The 18,334-nt window shown below is 42.2% G+C and overlaps 1 protein-coding gene across 7 annotated transcripts in view; it reads right to left on the reverse strand.

The window, feature by feature from the left end:
- Positions 1-18,334, reverse strand: part of esrrb (estrogen-related receptor beta) — a 45,180-nt gene that overhangs the window by 19,745 nt on the left and 7,101 nt on the right. For 3 of the 7 annotated variants that reach the window (XM_063909738.1, XM_063909739.1, XM_063909734.1), the window contains exons 2-3: positions 8,672-9,081; positions 2,062-2,187 (exon numbers count right to left, since the gene is read on the reverse strand). In XM_063909738.1, coding sequence (XP_063765808.1) covers positions 2,062-2,187; positions 8,672-9,068 — 523 coding nt within the window. In that variant the 5' untranslated portion in view covers positions 9,069-9,081. Of the gene's footprint in view, positions 1-2,061; positions 2,188-8,671; positions 9,082-18,069; positions 18,139-18,334 lie in introns of all 7 variants that reach the window. The other 4 variants (XM_063909732.1, XM_063909736.1, XM_063909733.1 and 1 more) reach the window with 3 other exon arrangements.

An 18,334-nucleotide genomic window follows, 5' to 3' on the forward strand; every position in this document is an offset into this window, starting at 1 on the left:
TCTGATCTTCAAAGACCATTCTCCCAACACCTATTACCTTACTTAGAGATATGTTTCCTACAGCTTATATGCTTGCGCTGTAGACATCATAGGTATTTTATACTGGGAATGTAAACAGAAGTATCTAACTTTCTAAGAAGACTTCTAGTATTCCTACTTCTCCAGAGACATTGATGGATTTAAACGTGTGTTTCATTGGGTGGTAGCAGTGTACTTTGTTGGAGCTGTAAAGTTATAATTAGGTGATTTTCCATTGAGACACAATGTGACCTTTCTGCAGTAATGAAAGTAAGTGGCAACCTCAGTCACATGAGCGGCGACCATCTCCACACCCCAGGCCTGACTATGGCGTTGAGCTGATGGCTTCATAGAGCTTACAGTGGACAGAAACCGTGTGCCTCTTTCCATTTTGACTTGGTGACGCTTTTTGAGTGCCTTGGCCTCAAGGCAGAGCGGAAATATCGTGGAAATAAATTCTGTTTACATCTCTCTGTTAATCATGATAGATGTGTTGTTTTTATGATAATATTTTCAGTTTTGATAGAAAACGGTTATTTTATGGTATTTTATTTTACTATCTATGATGATAACACCTTCGCAAGACTTCAATCAGCCTGTGATAATAGTTGCCGTGTGGTGATGACATCCACTGTTTAAAAGATGAGGGTCACTCTTATTCTGGGAATGTGCTGAACACACAGAAGTGAGCAGCATTAAGAGCTTGGGCTTAGCCGAAGTCTGCATATTTGAGTTTTACACTCTTTTTACTCCGACCTGACACTGGTCATTCATTTATAGCCACGGCTACATATTTTTGTAGTCTCTTATTCTCCAAGATGATATATTGGCATACATTTTTCATCAGATAGTAATACGATTACTCTGTCTTTCTGGCACTGAGGCTTTATCTGGCTGCATGCAGTCCAGGGGATTCTGTTACTGTGTGCAGATCCATACGGGCTATGACTCTGGCTTCAGGTGGCGACCGGATATATATGCATCTATAAATCCTGCTCTCCGATGAATAATGGGATGAATAATGGTGTGATATATATACACTGCACAGAGTCTGACAGAGGACTTAAAAGTGGAAGTTTGCACATAGTTTCATTTATCAGAGCTTCTATCTGGCAGTATTTATACCACTGTATAAACATGAGGGACAGTCGTACTTAAGTGCTACCTGACCCGCACTCATCAGCACTCGAGGAAAACACGTTTCCTTACAGAGCCCCTGAGCTACTCCCAGAGGAGGCTTGAATAAATATAACACCGCCACTTCACCCCGAGCCACATATCTTTCATTATTCATTTGTCTGGCTCTTTTGGAGCGACCAACAAGTGAGAAAGAGAAAGAGGGAGAAAGAGAGAGGCAGGTGAGAATGCATCGGTTAATGCAAGTGGAGATCGGATAGGTGCCTCCCCAAGGAAGAGCAACCAAGCCTCTGGGTCTCAGGGGGATCACTCAGGGCCATAGAGGGGGGTGTGAGGGGAAAATCCAGCCAGACAAATCCATCGGAAGCATGTTTAATTGTCACTGAATTCCCTGCTGGCGTGACTTTAAAAAACCATACGCAGGAAGAGAGCTGAGATGTTCGGAAAACATTTAGTGGATCAATAAGCCGGGGAGAGCAGAGACTGTTCCCAGTGTGTGCTCAGGGACCCGGCCAGAGCCTTTCCAGGCGGAATACTGTTACATTTCTATTACTCAGATGGCAGGATCAACCTATTCAGCATATTTCTGTCCCCGGCTCAACTGCACATTATTTACTGCTGTGTAGGTAGGGGGAGGACAGGGGGAGGCTGGGAAATGTTGTCCAAGCCGGCCAGTTGTATGCAGCTCTCGCTCTGGGCTTGTAGATGAAAAATACTGTGGGACTCATTGCTGAAGCATTTTGGTACTTAATTAAACACGTACCATATGTGATAATGTAATGTTCCACTAGCAGCTCTTTTATCGGATCAATGGCGGTTTCTTTGTTTGCATGGATCTTATATTATAAACCAATATAACTGGAGTGTGTGTATTTGTGGGTGTAAGAATAATAAAAATGCTCTTACTCTTCTTACCTTCTTTGAGCATCCCCACTTTGAGGCATTTCATGAAGCGACAAGCCTGACATGATTTGCGTCTCCGTTTTGTGATCTCACACTCATTTGTGGCAGGACAGCTGTATTCTATGTTACCTGAGGAGCACAAGGAGAAGACCATGTCAAGACAAACAAAATCAGGGTTTATTCATGGCCTATTAATTCAATTTGAAACTAACAGGTCAAATATGAGGTGATCAGCAAAGTAGACTTGTGAAATTTCTCTCGTTGTTTTATTTTAACAAGACAGTTGTTTTCTTTTGTGCTTTCTAAAAGATTATGTGCTAATTTGAATACATATCTGGAAAAGATCTCTGAACATTGACAACCCCTTAACAAGAGGCCTGGTTCAAAGTTTTTCTTTCATTTTGTGATATATTAGATTTAAAGTCAGTTTTATAAAGGTCATTTTGAATCACTCGCTCAATTATTCAAACGTTATTGTTGACAGCCATTAAACAACAACAGTACATTTCATATACCATGTTTTTAGGATAAAGTATGATATAAATAACGCTATGCATGAAATCTTAATATAGATGGGAACATTTGGTGTATGTAATGTCTATGTTATAATATGCATTGGAAAATGTAATACATTTCGGAAGACACTTACGGAGAATGAATTCAAAGATTGAACTAATGTATATCAACATGCATCTTCAACAGTTGATTACTGACATAAAAGGCAATATTCTGTTATTGCAGGCACTGAAGTGTTATGTTTGAATATGAAAATGAGGCATTATGAAATGTTAACTTAATTAATAAATAAACATAATCCACTATAATGGAAGTAATATAGCCTCACAAAATGGACCAGTGCATAAAAAGTGTAGTGTGTCGCACCTAAAGAGAACCTAATGGTAAATGGGTTGCATTTACTGATGTAATAAACACCAGTGTGCTTTACGGTCTGTAATAAATCGTCTTTTGCCAACCTGGCATGGGCATTTGTTAACCATATGGACTCCTATAGGATACATTTCTGTGGTGCAGGTGGCTCAGGTGTTCTCCTGCGAGTGCAGAGCCTTGCAGCACTCAGGGTCCCGGCAGCTGGAGAAGCCTGAGTAAGAGGTAAAGGGTGGGTGTGGGGGTGGAGGGAAAGCTACACTAGTCCTTTAGGACCCATCAGTAGACGCCACCCAGATCCAACACTAAATTGGCCTCATTAATTCTGTGCGTGTCCCCTCCGGGCCTCGGGCGCAGGCCGTGTCCCCCTGCGCTCAGAAGGGCCTGCCACTGCCTCAATAGCAGGCAAGAGAGCCAGACACGCTGCCCCCGACCACTTTACATAATACTCCAGCAGACCCAAACCTGTTGTTACCACTGTTGCCATTGTTGACTATTTACATAGTGTACAGGCAAGAGGCCTTATGCATTATTCAACTGCGGCGTCTGATTCCAGGACGGAGCAATGAAAAAGAGTTTCACTGCTGCACAATAAAAGAGCCGGCTCTGCTCTACTCTAGCATTAGCGATAGAAAGGGCAGCATATGTGAGGCAATGCCTCCGCTTCTGTCTGATTCCCTACATTTTACTGTATTCAGGGGTTTTCAATAAAGGGTTTCAATATAATGGTTGCCTCAGCCAAGGAATTTGAATTATCCTCGTTCTGAATGGGCTTTCAGCTTTAAAGCTTTTGACATTGGGATTTTTCTAAACTTTTCTTTTAACCTGGGGTTTATGTCTTTGTCAGGATAGTAAAATAAATTGTTGAGTAAAAATCTAATTTAATTATCATGATAACCTTTCCTATCCACGTAAATACACGCAAGTGCCAGTATGTCAGCAAATATGCTTTTAGTTAAAAGTAGTAAATATACGCATGCTGTACAGTAACGCTTTTACAGATGAAGCATTTTTAAATTGAGCAGTGGCCGATCAGGATTGCAGCCCAGCAGCCTGCAGCTGCTCCTCAGCTCTGACCCTCACTCTGTATTTTCTGTACAGAGTAAGCGAAAGCTGTGTAATATTCCACAGGCGTTCCTCCACTAGCCCCTCCAACATCCTTTGACAACTTATGCAATTATGTTAACATTATTGGACAGATCAAGTGGAGGGTCCCAAGATGTTATAAATAATTAGAAATTCCTCCTTATATCTGGGTTAGAAATCATTATGCTAATTCTCCTCATCTCTTTGGGATTGGGGTAAATAAAGGTGTGAGGGAAGGCGGCTGATGAGCTCTGATTGTCTTTCCTCTGTCTGTTTTCTCTGTTGTCATAGCAGACCCAGACCATAATAATCCTATCCATTTCCCATATGCTGGGAGGAGGCAATCAGAGCCACCCTACGCTGGAATCAACTCTTGGAGGTCTTTTTAGTTTGCATTCCCATTATACACTAACCAATCAGCAATTTGCAGGGACTAAATGCATAAAGAAACATTTTGATTGCAAATCTGAAAAAATCTTTACTTCCCACTTCGGCACGCTGTGTCGTAGGTTTGCTTGCACTGCCTAACCCGGCACTGTTAACCCTGAGTGTCCCTGAGGACGCTTTGTTTGCGGGGGTATTTTTCTCAGTCTCAGGGGTGCCAGGGACACGTGCTGAAAACACACCTGGCGGTTAACTAAGAGTTAAACCTTTAATATCACACACTCCAGAAACAAAAACAAACATACGCTCACACACTGCTGTGCTATCGTGTCCACCTGTCCAGTAAAGTCCTCTGTGCGTCACATGTTTTGTAGGGGGGGCTTTTCGTAGCTCAATGCAGAGCGACGACTGGATTAACTAATTTCTCATCCCTACGTTTGGTTTATATCTAGGAGAAGTTTCAGTATCAGTATTTGAATTCCCACTTGAAAACCAGCCTTACATCTTTTGGCTGAGCAAAATGACAATAAGCTCCGACCCCTTTTGGAATACTTATTTAAATTCATAGTGATAAAAGAAGAAAAATATAAAGTAAAATGTTGATATTTAAATGGATAGGGCAGTATTTATAGATTAGAACTTGTAAAGAATATATTACATTTAAGAAATTATAATATCCAATGCTGGTAAATGTTTGTTGTTATCCGTAATGTTTGTAACCAGAGGGTAAAGCCTTTCAATTTAAATGTGTTTGATCACCATTATGCAAAAATCTTCATTTACGCTATTTCTAAAATATACTTATAATTTAATTAGATTGTGTCTTGATTGTAATTGTGAATTAAAAACACTACCGATATTTTTGTTCATGTATTTCACTTTTTATTTCTAAGCTTATTTGCATTATTACGGTAAGTACAGACCTCTTCTTTTGTGTCAATGATTATTCTTTTGTAGCAGTTGTTCGTTTCTTGATCAAATTTTTCCACTTAAAGGATGAATAAACTGTTTCTACCTGAATCTAACTGAACTGATGAACCTAACATAAACTTTGCTGGATTTGCCAGAATTACTGTCTGTGAACAGTAGTTAAACAAAGTCTGTCTGATTCAGTTGGGAATTGTGTCTAACAGTAGTTTTAAAAAATCAAATGCTTTACAATAACCTTGTCAGTCAGAAATGATGTCTGGAAATCGTGGCTTTAGAGTAAAAGCATGGCAGTTTCACTTTCAGAAATGAAGCATACTGGCGGGAACCCCTTTAACCCCGGGGCCATGCTCTGGTTTATCTGTCTTTAGAGAGGTTATGGTATGGTTACCAATAACATTACAGAGTGAAGGGAGAAGAAAAGATTTCCCCCCTTCTTCTCTTGATAAGTATCTGTCTCAATCTATTTTATGGCTTTTCAGGACCCATGCCAGGGCACAGAGGGGAAAGTCAGGTCTTGTAAGTAAATTACAGTAAAATGGCAGGTATTTCTCATCAAAATCTAAACTGACTTTTACAGGCTTACTGTCAAGGTCTATTACTTCATATAAAAAGGGGGCCACTGAGTTCAGTTGGTTTTCAAGCAATTTTACACTTGGGTTCAAAATGGGGAGAAAACAGGGTTCAATAAGAGATTTATGTTTTTGATTGGTGGGGCACGTGGGGTGCAGGAATGGCGGGATGATTAGGGAGCAATGAGAACAGCCGTATTTCTGGGATGGATGGAGATTTAGGTTGACATTAATTTGGGCCTGGCCTTGACTAATGTAACTATCTCCATGTAAGAGTTCAAGGGGCTTTTCAGTGGATGAATATGTGACAGAAGATGGATTCTTCTTCCGCTCTTGTAAGGAAAAGTAAAGGCATAAGCTAAAGATGTTAAGCCGAGGCAAGAAATTGAGCAAGAATAGTAGACTAGACTCAGTGTATAAATGCCTTAATTTGTAAATACATATTTTAAACACAAATTGAAAGACTTTACACTAATATCTTGAATACAACTATATATTCTCAATCAAGAATTAGGTGCAATAAAATACGCAGCGCTGCACAAGGTGAGCACAAGGTGATAAAGAAACTGTCATGTACATGGTTAACATTTACTTAGCTTGTTTTTTGCCCTAAGTGCTATAGAACAATGTGATGAAGAGCTGGAAAAGACAGCTCCTTTGTTTTCCTCTCATTAGAGAGGGCCGTCTCACACTCCACCCTTGAATGCCTCGTTATTCCTTTAATTAATCAGTTCTCATCAACGGCACCCTCTCATTCTTTCAAGGGCTCTATATCCCGCTTTTTACCGCCTCTATTTTCCTCCAGTACTCCTGCATGTGTTTCTTTTATCATTTCGGAAAGGCTTACTCCTCCCCCAAAAAGTCCCTGCGTCCTCCTGCCTTCTCTGCCTGGGACCCCTGTCTGATTATTATGCCATTAAGCCTCTCCTCCTCTCCTCCTCTCCTCCTCTCCTCCTCTCCTCTGAAAGAGCAGCAGGGTCCCTCTCCAATCTAAAGAAGTCCTGGGTTTTTTTCCCCTCCTTTCCCTGAAATTACCCGGCGACGCGTGCCTGAGTTTCTAATTGGCATGCCCGTCCCTGGAGACGGCCCCCTCCCTTCTTCCTAATGAAAAGCCTCGGCCTTAATTACACTTTCCAAACGCTGATTGTTATTGACAAAACTCCTGTGGCTCGGACAAACGACGGCAGATTAGCTCAATTACAGGCAGCCCTCCAAGAAGAGAAAGAGAGGGATTTCAAATCGACAATGCAAAGTGAGCGGGGAAAAAAGAGGAGCTTTCAATTTTTGTCCATGTACCTTCCTCTTAATTGTTTGGGCCGTTGCTCCACTTAAGACGTCTCTTTCTTCCCCAATGCCTTTTTTCTGTTCCATTGTGTTGCCGTCTGTGTACTTTAAGTGAGGGGACAAAAGCCTAGTTATGTTACTTGAGAAAAAATGTTCCTCTTTTGTCAATAGACAGGATTGCTGATGGCAGCATGGGTAAACATGAGGATTTGGCGTAATGCTTTTGTTTGCCTGCAAAAGGTACATAGACTGTCTAAAGCTGATAGGGCTGTAAGGTCCAAAATCAACAACCAGGCAGGCAGCTGGATTCTCATAGAGTGCCGGCAATCATTTTACTGGTGAAAATGAACAGAAAGCAATGAATGTAATATGTCATTTAGCTTAAAGATCAGCTTCTTCCACTCTTAATCATGTCCTTTCACCATACTCCAACCCTTTGGCTCATTTTTACCTATTTTTTCCACTATATTTGTTGCTCTACTAAGCCGGCAGAGCTTAGACCTGGACAGCTGTGCCTGTTGTGCAGATTTTTTCTAGGCTCAACAATATCTCCGTCTTCCTGATTAATCTGGAGCGGAGCGCACAGATTCACAGTGGGGGGCCGTTCATTGCCTCTCTAATGAGAAGCTGTGATACATCATAGCTTGCAGTTAGCCAATCCCACCCTAGTCCCCAGGCACACACACAAGCACATGCACACAAACACAAAACAGGAATAATAGAGCACGTTCTTCAAGCCCCCCAAGGCATCTACGCAAACAGAACCTACATGCCACCAAATCTGACCTGAGCAATGATGTCCCATACACCACCAACTATGACAGATGCTGTCATCATACCTATACTCTTGTCCCAGGTCAAATACTCTTCATACATGCATTTCTATTTTAGTCTGTACACTTCAAGGGATATTTTCATTATGGATTGTTCTGTCAATTATTTTGTAGATTAATCAAGTGATCTATAGAAATGATAAAATAGGTAAAAAAAAGTAAATGTCAGATTCTTAAAGTACAGGAAGCTCTCATAAAAAGAGTAAAAGCATGAAATGCATATTTAAGAGGCTGTAACTTTGAATTTTGAATAAAAGATTTCTTGAAATAGTTGTCAGTTATTTTATATCGATTGTCCAACCGATAAATAAACTCACTTTTTAAATGCAGTTATTTAAAAACGGTTAATACGTTTGCAGGGTCTGTAATGTTATCATATAGTAGTTATGTATTGTACAGTCAAGCAGTCAAGATTTCTTATGGAGGTTGCTGGTCTCTGGAGTGGGGGAAAACATCTTTCACACTCCAGTGATCTTTTTTTTTTTACATCGTGAATTGCGTGGACTGAGTATGTTTCAGTGTTGTTGTGAGGGCAAAGGTGTCTTGTAAGGAGGGTGTTTTTATGTGCTGTGATGCAACGTCATGGGATGAAATAACTTGTGTTGAGTGTATGTAAGGGGGGAGGTGAGAGGAGAAAAATACCTTGTATTGTCCTTTTAAAAAAGGCTTTGCAGGCCTCACACGAGGCCACTCCATAGTGATACCCCGAGGCTATATCTCCACAGACCAGGCACAGCCTCTTGGGGAGGGAGTTCAACATGTATTCGCACTTTATGGACGAGTCCTCCATGATGGTGCTGGAGCAGTCGTCGTAGCGCTTGCGGCAGGTGCCGGCCCCGAGCCCGCCGGGGGTGAACATAGGTGGAGAGTCCAGGCCGTTGGAGTGGCTGTTCATAGTGCTGACATAGCCGCCACTGGCGTCTGAGTTGCCGCTGGGGCTGTGGTGACTGACCGTGTCGATGACTGAGGAGGGACTGGATGGCTCCGTCTTGATGTAGGACCCACAACTGGAGGGTAGGTGCCGGTCATCAGCGGCCATTCTATTCAGCAGCCTGAACGATGGGTGAGGGAAGGAGGGGGAGGGTTGATGGGAAAGAGAGAAGAGATTATTAACAGAGGTCTACAGAGAGCATACATTTATCTAATCAACCAGTGGAGTGACATAAATAACTAAACAGGTAAATACTTGATTGACATTTAGTACAACAAATCATGATTCTGTGGACACTCGTGAAAATTACAACACAACTGGTGTTTTGCTTTAACTATTATGTTAAAGTGTATAGTTAATCAATCATACAGCTTGTAACTCTACTCTTCTGGAGAAAATAAACACCATTTCTTTAACAGGAGGCTTGGAGATAACACATTATGTAGATATTATGTGATGAAACAACTGTTGTTGCTTTTTTCATTGAATGTATCAACTACAGTCATGTCTTTTTTTTCAAAACTAAATATCCGGTATTTCCAATGTTCTCCATACCACTATGTGTAACCAGAGAAGCAAAGGGGGATTCTAATGCTTCATTAGCCAAACACAACGGCAGCTGAAAAAGTGCTTCAGCGTATAACTAGTGCACACATCCACCCTCAGTTGCACACATGCCCAAACGACACAAACACACACAGAGAGAGAAAGTGAAAGAGGGAGACACGGAAAAAGAAAAAGAGGGAGAGAGGGAGCACTCAAATAACTTAACACACAAGTGCACAAACACACACACACACACAGAGAGCACATGTAGTGTGGGGTATCTCCATAGTTAAGAGAGCAGAGTGGACCTTGGCTTGTCTCCTTGAGTCAGCAGTCAACCAAAAGGAAACATGATGGCAAGGTATTGACTTTTTCACTGTCTGCCTAATAACTGTATTTTGGAGTACATGCAATATGATGCTGTAACGTGTGCAGACTAAAGTGCAGCCTTTTGGCGGTGGCCACAAAATGCACTCTGAAGCCTTCCTTGCCCATATAAATCTATTTCAGTCTCGCTCTATAACCTTTAACTTGAAATTGCACTGGGAGAACAATGGGGGGAAAAAAACTTAGCCTGGACATGTTCAACTCGTTTTTCCCTCCGCCAATGGAGTGAACTGAAGGGGTGGACCGGTGGAGGAGATGGATAACTCAATGTATTGGGGATGCCGTGTAGACATAGTGACCTCCTAGGGTCAAGGCGAGGTCACACACTTACATACACACACACCCCTTTGCATTAGGAACCACGGAAGGGGTGAAAGGTCACCTGCACTTGCCTGCATTAACAAAATTGAGCCTTGCATGGCTTATGCAAATTCAGACACAGGGGTTCCTAGTGAGTGGCAGCTAGACAGCCCGAAGTTGTGCCTTAGCACATTAGTTCCATTAGCATATTGCCAACTAATGGCAATGTTTACATATTTGACATGTCAGTTTACCATCAGCACAGGGTAACGGGGGGGGGGGGGGCTCTATCAGCCTGATTGGACGATAGCTGTCTGTCTCAGAGTGCTTCAGAGGAAACAGGAAACGAGAAGGCCTCTGCTGTGTCCCCTATCGGTCCGCCGGACTGCCTCTTGCTCTCTGAGGCTGATTTAATTGTGAGGGTGGGTGACGGAGGGGTTCAGGCCCGGGGGTCAGTGGGTCAACCTTATTTTCTCACCCTGGCTTCCTGGGCCCGTGGAGATGGGGGTCAGCGTGTCAAATTAAATCTCATTCCCAGGTTTTTCTCCCTGCTGTCATGTATATTCATTGGAGCTCCAGGTGCCTACCACTTCTGGAAATTCACAAAAAGGTTAACTGCTAAAATAAATAATAAAAAATGCCCCCTGTTAAAACCGTTGACCTTGTGGAATAAGCCCTTTGCTTGAGTACTCCTGGAATTCTTCTTGCAATATAAAGACTTAGCTATATAAAACTGATACACAACTGCCATTGTGCTGAAGAACACGTGGTCCAATGTGCCATTTTTCCTTTAGCGACTCTTAATTTAAAAAAATAAATAATACATTTAATACTGCTGATGTCATGCGGGCCAGTTATTCAGATTTGCAGTTTTAAAAATTACCCACTTGTACTCTTTAATGTCCTTGCAGAAAGAAATTGAAAAAGTGAATCCATTTCATGCCTTTCTAAAATAGAACTTGCCGCTCTTGATAATAAATGCAGATTGCATCCCCATAAATTAATGCACGGCTCTGTGTTCATCTGCGTTATGTTCTCTGTTTCAGATGGATATGTGCACCTGTGCGATAGGGCACCTGCACTTGGCTTATTAAAGGCTATATATTAAAACGCAGGAGCACAAGATGGCTCCATTTAGCTTTTATTTCACAAATTCAGAGTAAGCTTAACCCCGGTTCAAAGGCCATCTTCAGGGTGACACTTAGCATAATTGCATAAGTGTCTTAACTGTTTCCCCTCCAGCTCAATGTGGTCATTTATAATAAATGTGCTGGCTAGAATCCCCTTAACTCATTCTGCTATGACACATTATACCACTGCTATGCTTATGTTTTTAACAAGACTGCATATATTGATTAATGATACTGAGGGAATACTAACCATTTGAACCTGGCGTATTAATCAAATAGTCTAAAATATTTCTATAAATATTCGTAATCTCTAATGGGACAGGACCAATTTAAATCTATAAATACCATTGTATGGAAAAATGAATTATGAGCATTAAATAGTTTGACAGCAGCAATAGTTGTGATAAATAATTCAATATGTGGGGCAGGTGCTAATTAGCTTGTGTGCTACACAGACAGAGCAGACAGGAAAGGGTCTGCTGAACTCACTGAGACTTGATGCTGTAAAATCTATAGTTCTGGCTTCCTTCCTTCCTCAAGGTAAGAGCATTTCAAATTCTGCTGCCTGGCTGCCCAAAGGAGCAGTGCTCGTCTAAGATACAGTATCTCTCCCTCTCTTTTTTTCTCTCTCTGTTCCTCCTCCTTTTGTTCCCTTTGTACTGATCAAAATTCATGCTGAGTAGTGGGTTATGTGCCCGCAAACGCACACTGCGCAGTTTGGTTTTAATCTGATTCCACCTGGCCCTTCTAACAGCATTTCAGATCCCTAATATCATTCCACTGGTGCTGCTGTGACCAGGATTAGCTGGCCTAATGATCTGGCGGCTCGTTTCGCACTCTCTGTTCCCCGACTTCCGAGAGGAGAACAGAAGAGTGCTCATTTTCTCACGTCTCGACACTTCCCTTGCCTGAAAGCGAAACTCTGAATGTCGGCTGACACTGTCGTAAGAACGCAGAACATTCGGGATCTAATTGAGCCAATTTGTAAGTATTCCTGCTGAGAGCTTCCTGCTTTCTACTGGAAGATACTTACATCTTCCACTGTTCTCAGGGCGATTTAGGCTCTGTCCCTGTTTCATGTGTAAATCACAAGCACACAGTACGGACCTAGAGGCTCTACTCAAACATTGAATATATTCCTGATGTCCTTTTTCACTCCCAAGGCCACCAGATGCCAAAAACACCATTCCATAACATTTGCTAACCTCATCCCAAAGTGTCACATCCTTGCTACCTGATCAGCCTGGGTAAGAGGAGGGGAAGGGGTGTGTGTTGGTGGAGGTGGGGGTTGACATGTGCAGGCAGGGTGATGGTGATATCAGATGCCCTGGTAGGGGCAGATCTGTCTGGAGGGCCCCAGGCGATGTGGCCTGATAAGCCACTGGCCCCAGAGTCGGCGCTGGTAGGACGAACTCAATTAGCTCCTGACAGACCTCCTCTCAGCCCAGCTCAGCCTCCCGCCACCACGAGAACCCACTGGCAGCTGCCACGCTGACCTCTTCTCCAGGGGCCACTGCCACCTTTTACCGCTCTAACACACAGCCAGGGATTCATTTCTGAGAGAGCGGACACCACGCTGAAATTCTGCACAGCCCGACTAAAGTCACAGGAATTTGCGCAGAGGTGTGAATGCTACCAAGTGTGCTCGGTGTGTGTTCTCGCTGGGCAAAAATGAAAATAGAAAAAGGGCCAAGGGAGGGGTTAGGGTGGCCCTTTGGGAGAAAGGAAGGGAATGGAGATTTCAAAACACAATATGAAAGATGGAAATATGGCAGGGAGGGGGGAGGTGGACGGCTGTGGTTTGGTTGGAGGCAAGCCCGGTACTCCATAGGGACACATTCTAATCTATGAGGGAGAGGCCCCTAATTTTGAAGTTTCTCATTCATTAGTCCTGCACTGGCAGGGAGAGGAGGGAGCGGAGGGGGAGGACCTGAAGGGATGGGAGGGGCCTCTTTATTAACGGATATGTCAGACACTCTGGAGAAGCTGACAGAGATTTATTATGTGCAGATCTATGGAGGCAAACAAAAGGGAAGTGGAGGAGACGGAAAAACAGGAAAAGAAAAAGTAAGCGATACGTGAGGGGAAGAGGCAGAGATGGAGAGAGAGAGAGCGGTGTTTATGGTACCAATGGAGAGCGAGCCCTGGATCAATAATCCGTAGGCTGGGGGCTCGTGCAGGGTTACCGCTGTGTGTGTGTGTGGGGGGGGGGGGGGGGGGGGGGACCATGCTGCTCTGTGGCCCGGGCAATTAAGTTTTTCAGTCTCCAGCAGAGGATTATATTTAGCTGCTCCACAGCGATGTCACTGTAGTCTTTATAGAGCTATGAGCTCACTCCACTACGACAACATGAGCCCCATGCTCCAGCGGCACCACAAGATAGCACTGGCCAAGAAGCAGATCACATCTATTGATCCCCCCCTCTCGCTGCTTCCTGTTCTAGAGATGCTGCTGGCAGGAAAGAGAGGGCCTCTTGTGATACAGGCGCTGCTGTTTGTCTGACGTAAACTGTCTGGGCCGCACTGGGCAGATCTGGTTCTTATAAGGGGCTGAGTTCAGGATGTTGAGAGAAGCAAATGGATAATGACAGAGCTACTCTCAGTGGGGGATGTGAGGGAGTTGTCTGAACTCCCTGCTGTGGGGAGCAAAGAGTTAACAGACTTCCATGCAGACCCTGTGGGGAAGCTCCCTGCAGAATTGGACAGCTCATCATACTGTATGTAAAAAAAGAAGTTCATGATAAGTCTAGTCTGCCATGGAGTACATTTGGGATCAAATTTCTAATTCAGCCTTTTCATTAGAAAAGATTAGTTTCCATTACATCCATTATGTGGCATGGCCATGGTATAATTTAACAACATAAGTACAATGGCTCGTGATAACTACAAAAAGTAATTATATAGTCGAATACTGGAAAAAGCGTCCCTTAAAAACGGTCTCTATATATTAACGTTGTTTAAATGAAAGGCTCCTCCAAAGCTGGTGTGGGTAGTGACATCAGACTAAACACATGATACTGATACCAATACCACCCTACACTGTCTTGCAGTACTGAGGCATAGGTGGATCATTTCTTTATGTGTATTAACTGTAAGCTATTCTGCTTTATGGTAGTACATCTCTGTGTAATTTCTTTGGTGGTAAACTAAAAGATGGAATAAAAATATATTGCTAAAAATCTCAAAAATAGAAAGTAAAAAAAATAGAGCTGTTTTATTTTTCTGTGGAACAGTATTTTTCCTCTTCAGTTACAGAGATGCTGTGATGTACCGCAGAGTATGGTTTTAAAAGTTATTGTTTTCTAACATAATCTCTTACATCATGATGGCATCAACCAAACAGGTTCAGCAAATTCTAATGCCAAAAAATAATTTTAAATGAAGTACAATGTAAACACTTTTGTTAAAAAGGAGAAAAGGGAATATGGTTATCTGCTGCTATCACTGACCCGTCCAGACTTATATTGAAAGAATAAGTCATAAAGATTTTGTTTTATGTTCCCAAAGCCTTTTAAGGCCAGATTTTGTTTAACTGCCATAAATTATGAGGAAAGCCAGCCGATATCAACCGCAGCACACCTCTCACGTACTCTCAGTAGGGTTTCTTATGTAAAATAAAGAGGGGGGATTATAAAATATGAATGATGGAAATTTGAGCAAAAGGTCCAATCCAAGAGACTGGTTCCCTTTATCCTAGAGGTAAAGGATACGACTCATTTGGTTGAATGTTTTTTTGCATTGTGTTTGTGTGCATGTGTCACAAACAGAAATAAATATTATTATAAAGGGTTAAGGCTATTTAACACAGTCCAGTGTAAATCACAGGTTTAGACACAGTGACTGTGCGTACAGGAGGACAGAGGCATAGAGCCATGCATGAAATTACTTCATTAATCTTCTTCTGATAGGCCGTCTTTGTTCAGGGGAGACCTCTACCTGCTTAAAACAAAGAACCTGACTCCATCATAAATTGTCCTCTTCATGAGAAGAAGACACAAATACAAACAGACAAATACACATGCAAGGCAAAATTAATATGGGAAAATTAGCAGGTTTATCTGGTATCCAGGACCATTTAAATGCAATCAAATATATAAATGTGTGTACGGGTTTTCCCGGTGAAAGTGTAATCCAGTACATAGGTAAGATTAAAATGTAATGCAGAACACAACAGGAATTGAACTTCTCATATTTAAATAGTGGTTTGTAGCACACACTTCCACCAGATCCACAATGAATTGATGCTTTAAACACTACTGCTATGAGTGTCTGCCACAGAAGCAGACATAGTCATAGCAATAGCCTCTAGCTTTTTACAGGCTCATCTCTACCAGCTGCCACACATTCCCCATAAATAGTGCTGGTAATAAAAAGACGGGTGGGCCTAACTGATTTATACGGTAGAGTCCACCACCACACCATTCAGGAATAATTAAACTTTGGGGATATTTCCTGAATTAATGCGTCTCCTCCGGGGGGCAATCTAAACATTTCAGCGTTCACCACGTCTGGTGTCAGCCGATGTACTGCGAGGGAGGGGCTCTCCGAGTGGCAGGTTCAACAACCAGCCTCTCATTGTGGCCATTCGATTGCACTTAGCACTGTGGGGGTGGTCTCATAAGGAGGTGTTTTAATGTGAACATGTTTTGTGACCAGCAGGGAAACACACATACACACACACACACACACACACACACACACACACACACACACACACACACACAAACAAATGTGTCAGTTATCAGATGAATAATAGTGTTACGATAGTGACGTTGTAAACAAGAGGTTTTACGAGACATGAGACAAAAAAATGCAACCTGTAATGAATAACGTTTTGTGTGACGGAGAGGCAGAACCGGGCCTGATAGTCAGATTGCCCTAAATTAAATACGAAGCATCTCTTAAAAAGGTAGAAAAATGTTATGATATTAAGTACGAATGTTTTTGGTAAATAATTAATAATTATGTTTAGTTTTTTAAAATATCGAATTTATAGAAACAGGATATTCTAGCATTTTTTTCATTATTTAAATATTTGAGAAAAAGGGTATTTTTCCTGTAATATGAGCAATGCATATTTGAGATGGGTCAAGAGAATCAGATACGTCAATAGAAATTCTTGTTCAGCACAGAGAAACTAGGCCTGTAGTCGCTGGCTTTTTGCACACTGCCCTGTTAATGGCTGGTTATTGGTCACATATTCTTCCCTGGGGCAAATCAGGGATGAGTGATAGTAGTACTCTCTGTCTCTGGATGAGACACCCATAACATAGCTGCTATAAGTGTGCACACTGCATCAGTCTTTACTGTTAAACGGATGGTGATGCCAAGTCACACAGTTTTTCCTTCAAACCACGGACTGCGTGTTTTAACATAAGCCTGGAACGTTAAATCATAGCTTTACATAGAGTGAGATGAAAAAAGAGGTCGGCCTAAGAGCAGTAATGGGTGCAAGGCTCGCCCCGACCATGAGGAGGAGACTTGGTGAAGCTGTCAGAGAGAATCAGAGCGGCTACCGTGACGGACGGTTTCAATATTGATTTCATAAATAAACAAAGCTAACCATCGATCCTAATGTTATTTTGCATTTCAATTACTGCTCTGAAACATAACCTTCAAACAACTCGCCGTTCAATACCAATAGCCTTCACTGATAAACACCCATACAGTTATGCACCTTACATCACATTTCCTTACCAAGTACGAATTAGTGGACCTAGAATTTTCCCTACACTGCGTTCAGGACGGAGTGGTAGAAAAGCTGGAGTGTTTTAGTCAGCTTTCACACCTAAAACACTGCTGATGGTGAATACCGTAGGAAACATGGCAAACACAGAAATCTTCAAATGAGGGTTCTCTCAAGTGTATTACAGAAAAATGGCACTTGTTTTTTCTAAACTTCTGCATCCTAGATGTTTTGTGTGTGTTTAAGTGTTTGCTCCATACTGTATGGTGTAGATGAAGAGGAGCCCTTCAATGTTGGAGCAACAGGAAGAAGTGCTGACGCACCGTGTCAGTGATAGCACTCTGCTGCCACAAGGGCATGAGAGCCCACGTAGGCTAGCATTATGCTTCTCGACTAATGGACCTAGTTATTTTTAAACAGATTCTCACACTGCGGTGGAGGTGTCCAAGGTTACCATGGATCAGAAATCAGGAGGGACCCGTGTGGTGACGGCTGGTGGTTTTCTGTGCAGGTGGATGTTGTGAAATAGCCAAAGAGGCATAGTGGCTAATCACTGAGAGGCGTAAAGGCCAAAAATCAGATTGGGTCTCAGAGGACTGCCTGTTATAATACCAGTAACTTCAAAAATGTAAACATAATATCAAAAATACAGTTTGAAACTTCATGTAAACGTTCTGTTATGTTTACACTAAAAAGGTTTACTTATCTATATGACCAATTTAACAAATTTGTATGCATGATATTGAAAAAAAATGATAAGTTTTCAGAACAGAATAAGTTTGGATGCTCTCTCTATTACATTCCTAATTAATTACCTACATACTAAAGCAGATTTACTACAAATGTTTAGGTGAGTTTGATGTTGCAGCTCTTTAAAAGACAGTGAAAGCACTAACAAGTATAAACCCAAATACATATAATGCTTCAGGACAGTGATCATCCAGAGAGATAATATACTCTGCATCCCCATTTGGCCTGGAGAGGGACAACATGCTCCTCCCTCCCCCCACTCAGCCTGAGCTGAGTGACATATTTACAGTGAAAGTAATGATACTAGATACCAGAAATGAGAGGGCTCCAGCGTGGCCAGTGGACTCAGGAATCTCTCTAATGAATTGGACAACAAAGCCCTGTTGGTACAAGGAAGAAGTATTTAGAATGGGGTGACAAACTGAATTTAAAAACATTAGGTTTTCTTTAAACAGGCACGTATTCCAACAAGCCCTAAAAGCTCTGGGAGAGGAGGAGGAGGGTGGGAATGGGACAGGTGGGTCGGTTGGTCAGCTGGGCTGCAGCTACAGAGGCTACCGGCTCCTGGCTCATAGC

Source organism: Eleginops maclovinus, chromosome 19, assembly GCF_036324505.1.
Source record: "Eleginops maclovinus isolate JMC-PN-2008 ecotype Puerto Natales chromosome 19, JC_Emac_rtc_rv5, whole genome shotgun sequence".
NCBI classification, from domain to species: domain Eukaryota; kingdom Metazoa; phylum Chordata; class Actinopteri; order Perciformes; family Eleginopidae; genus Eleginops; species Eleginops maclovinus.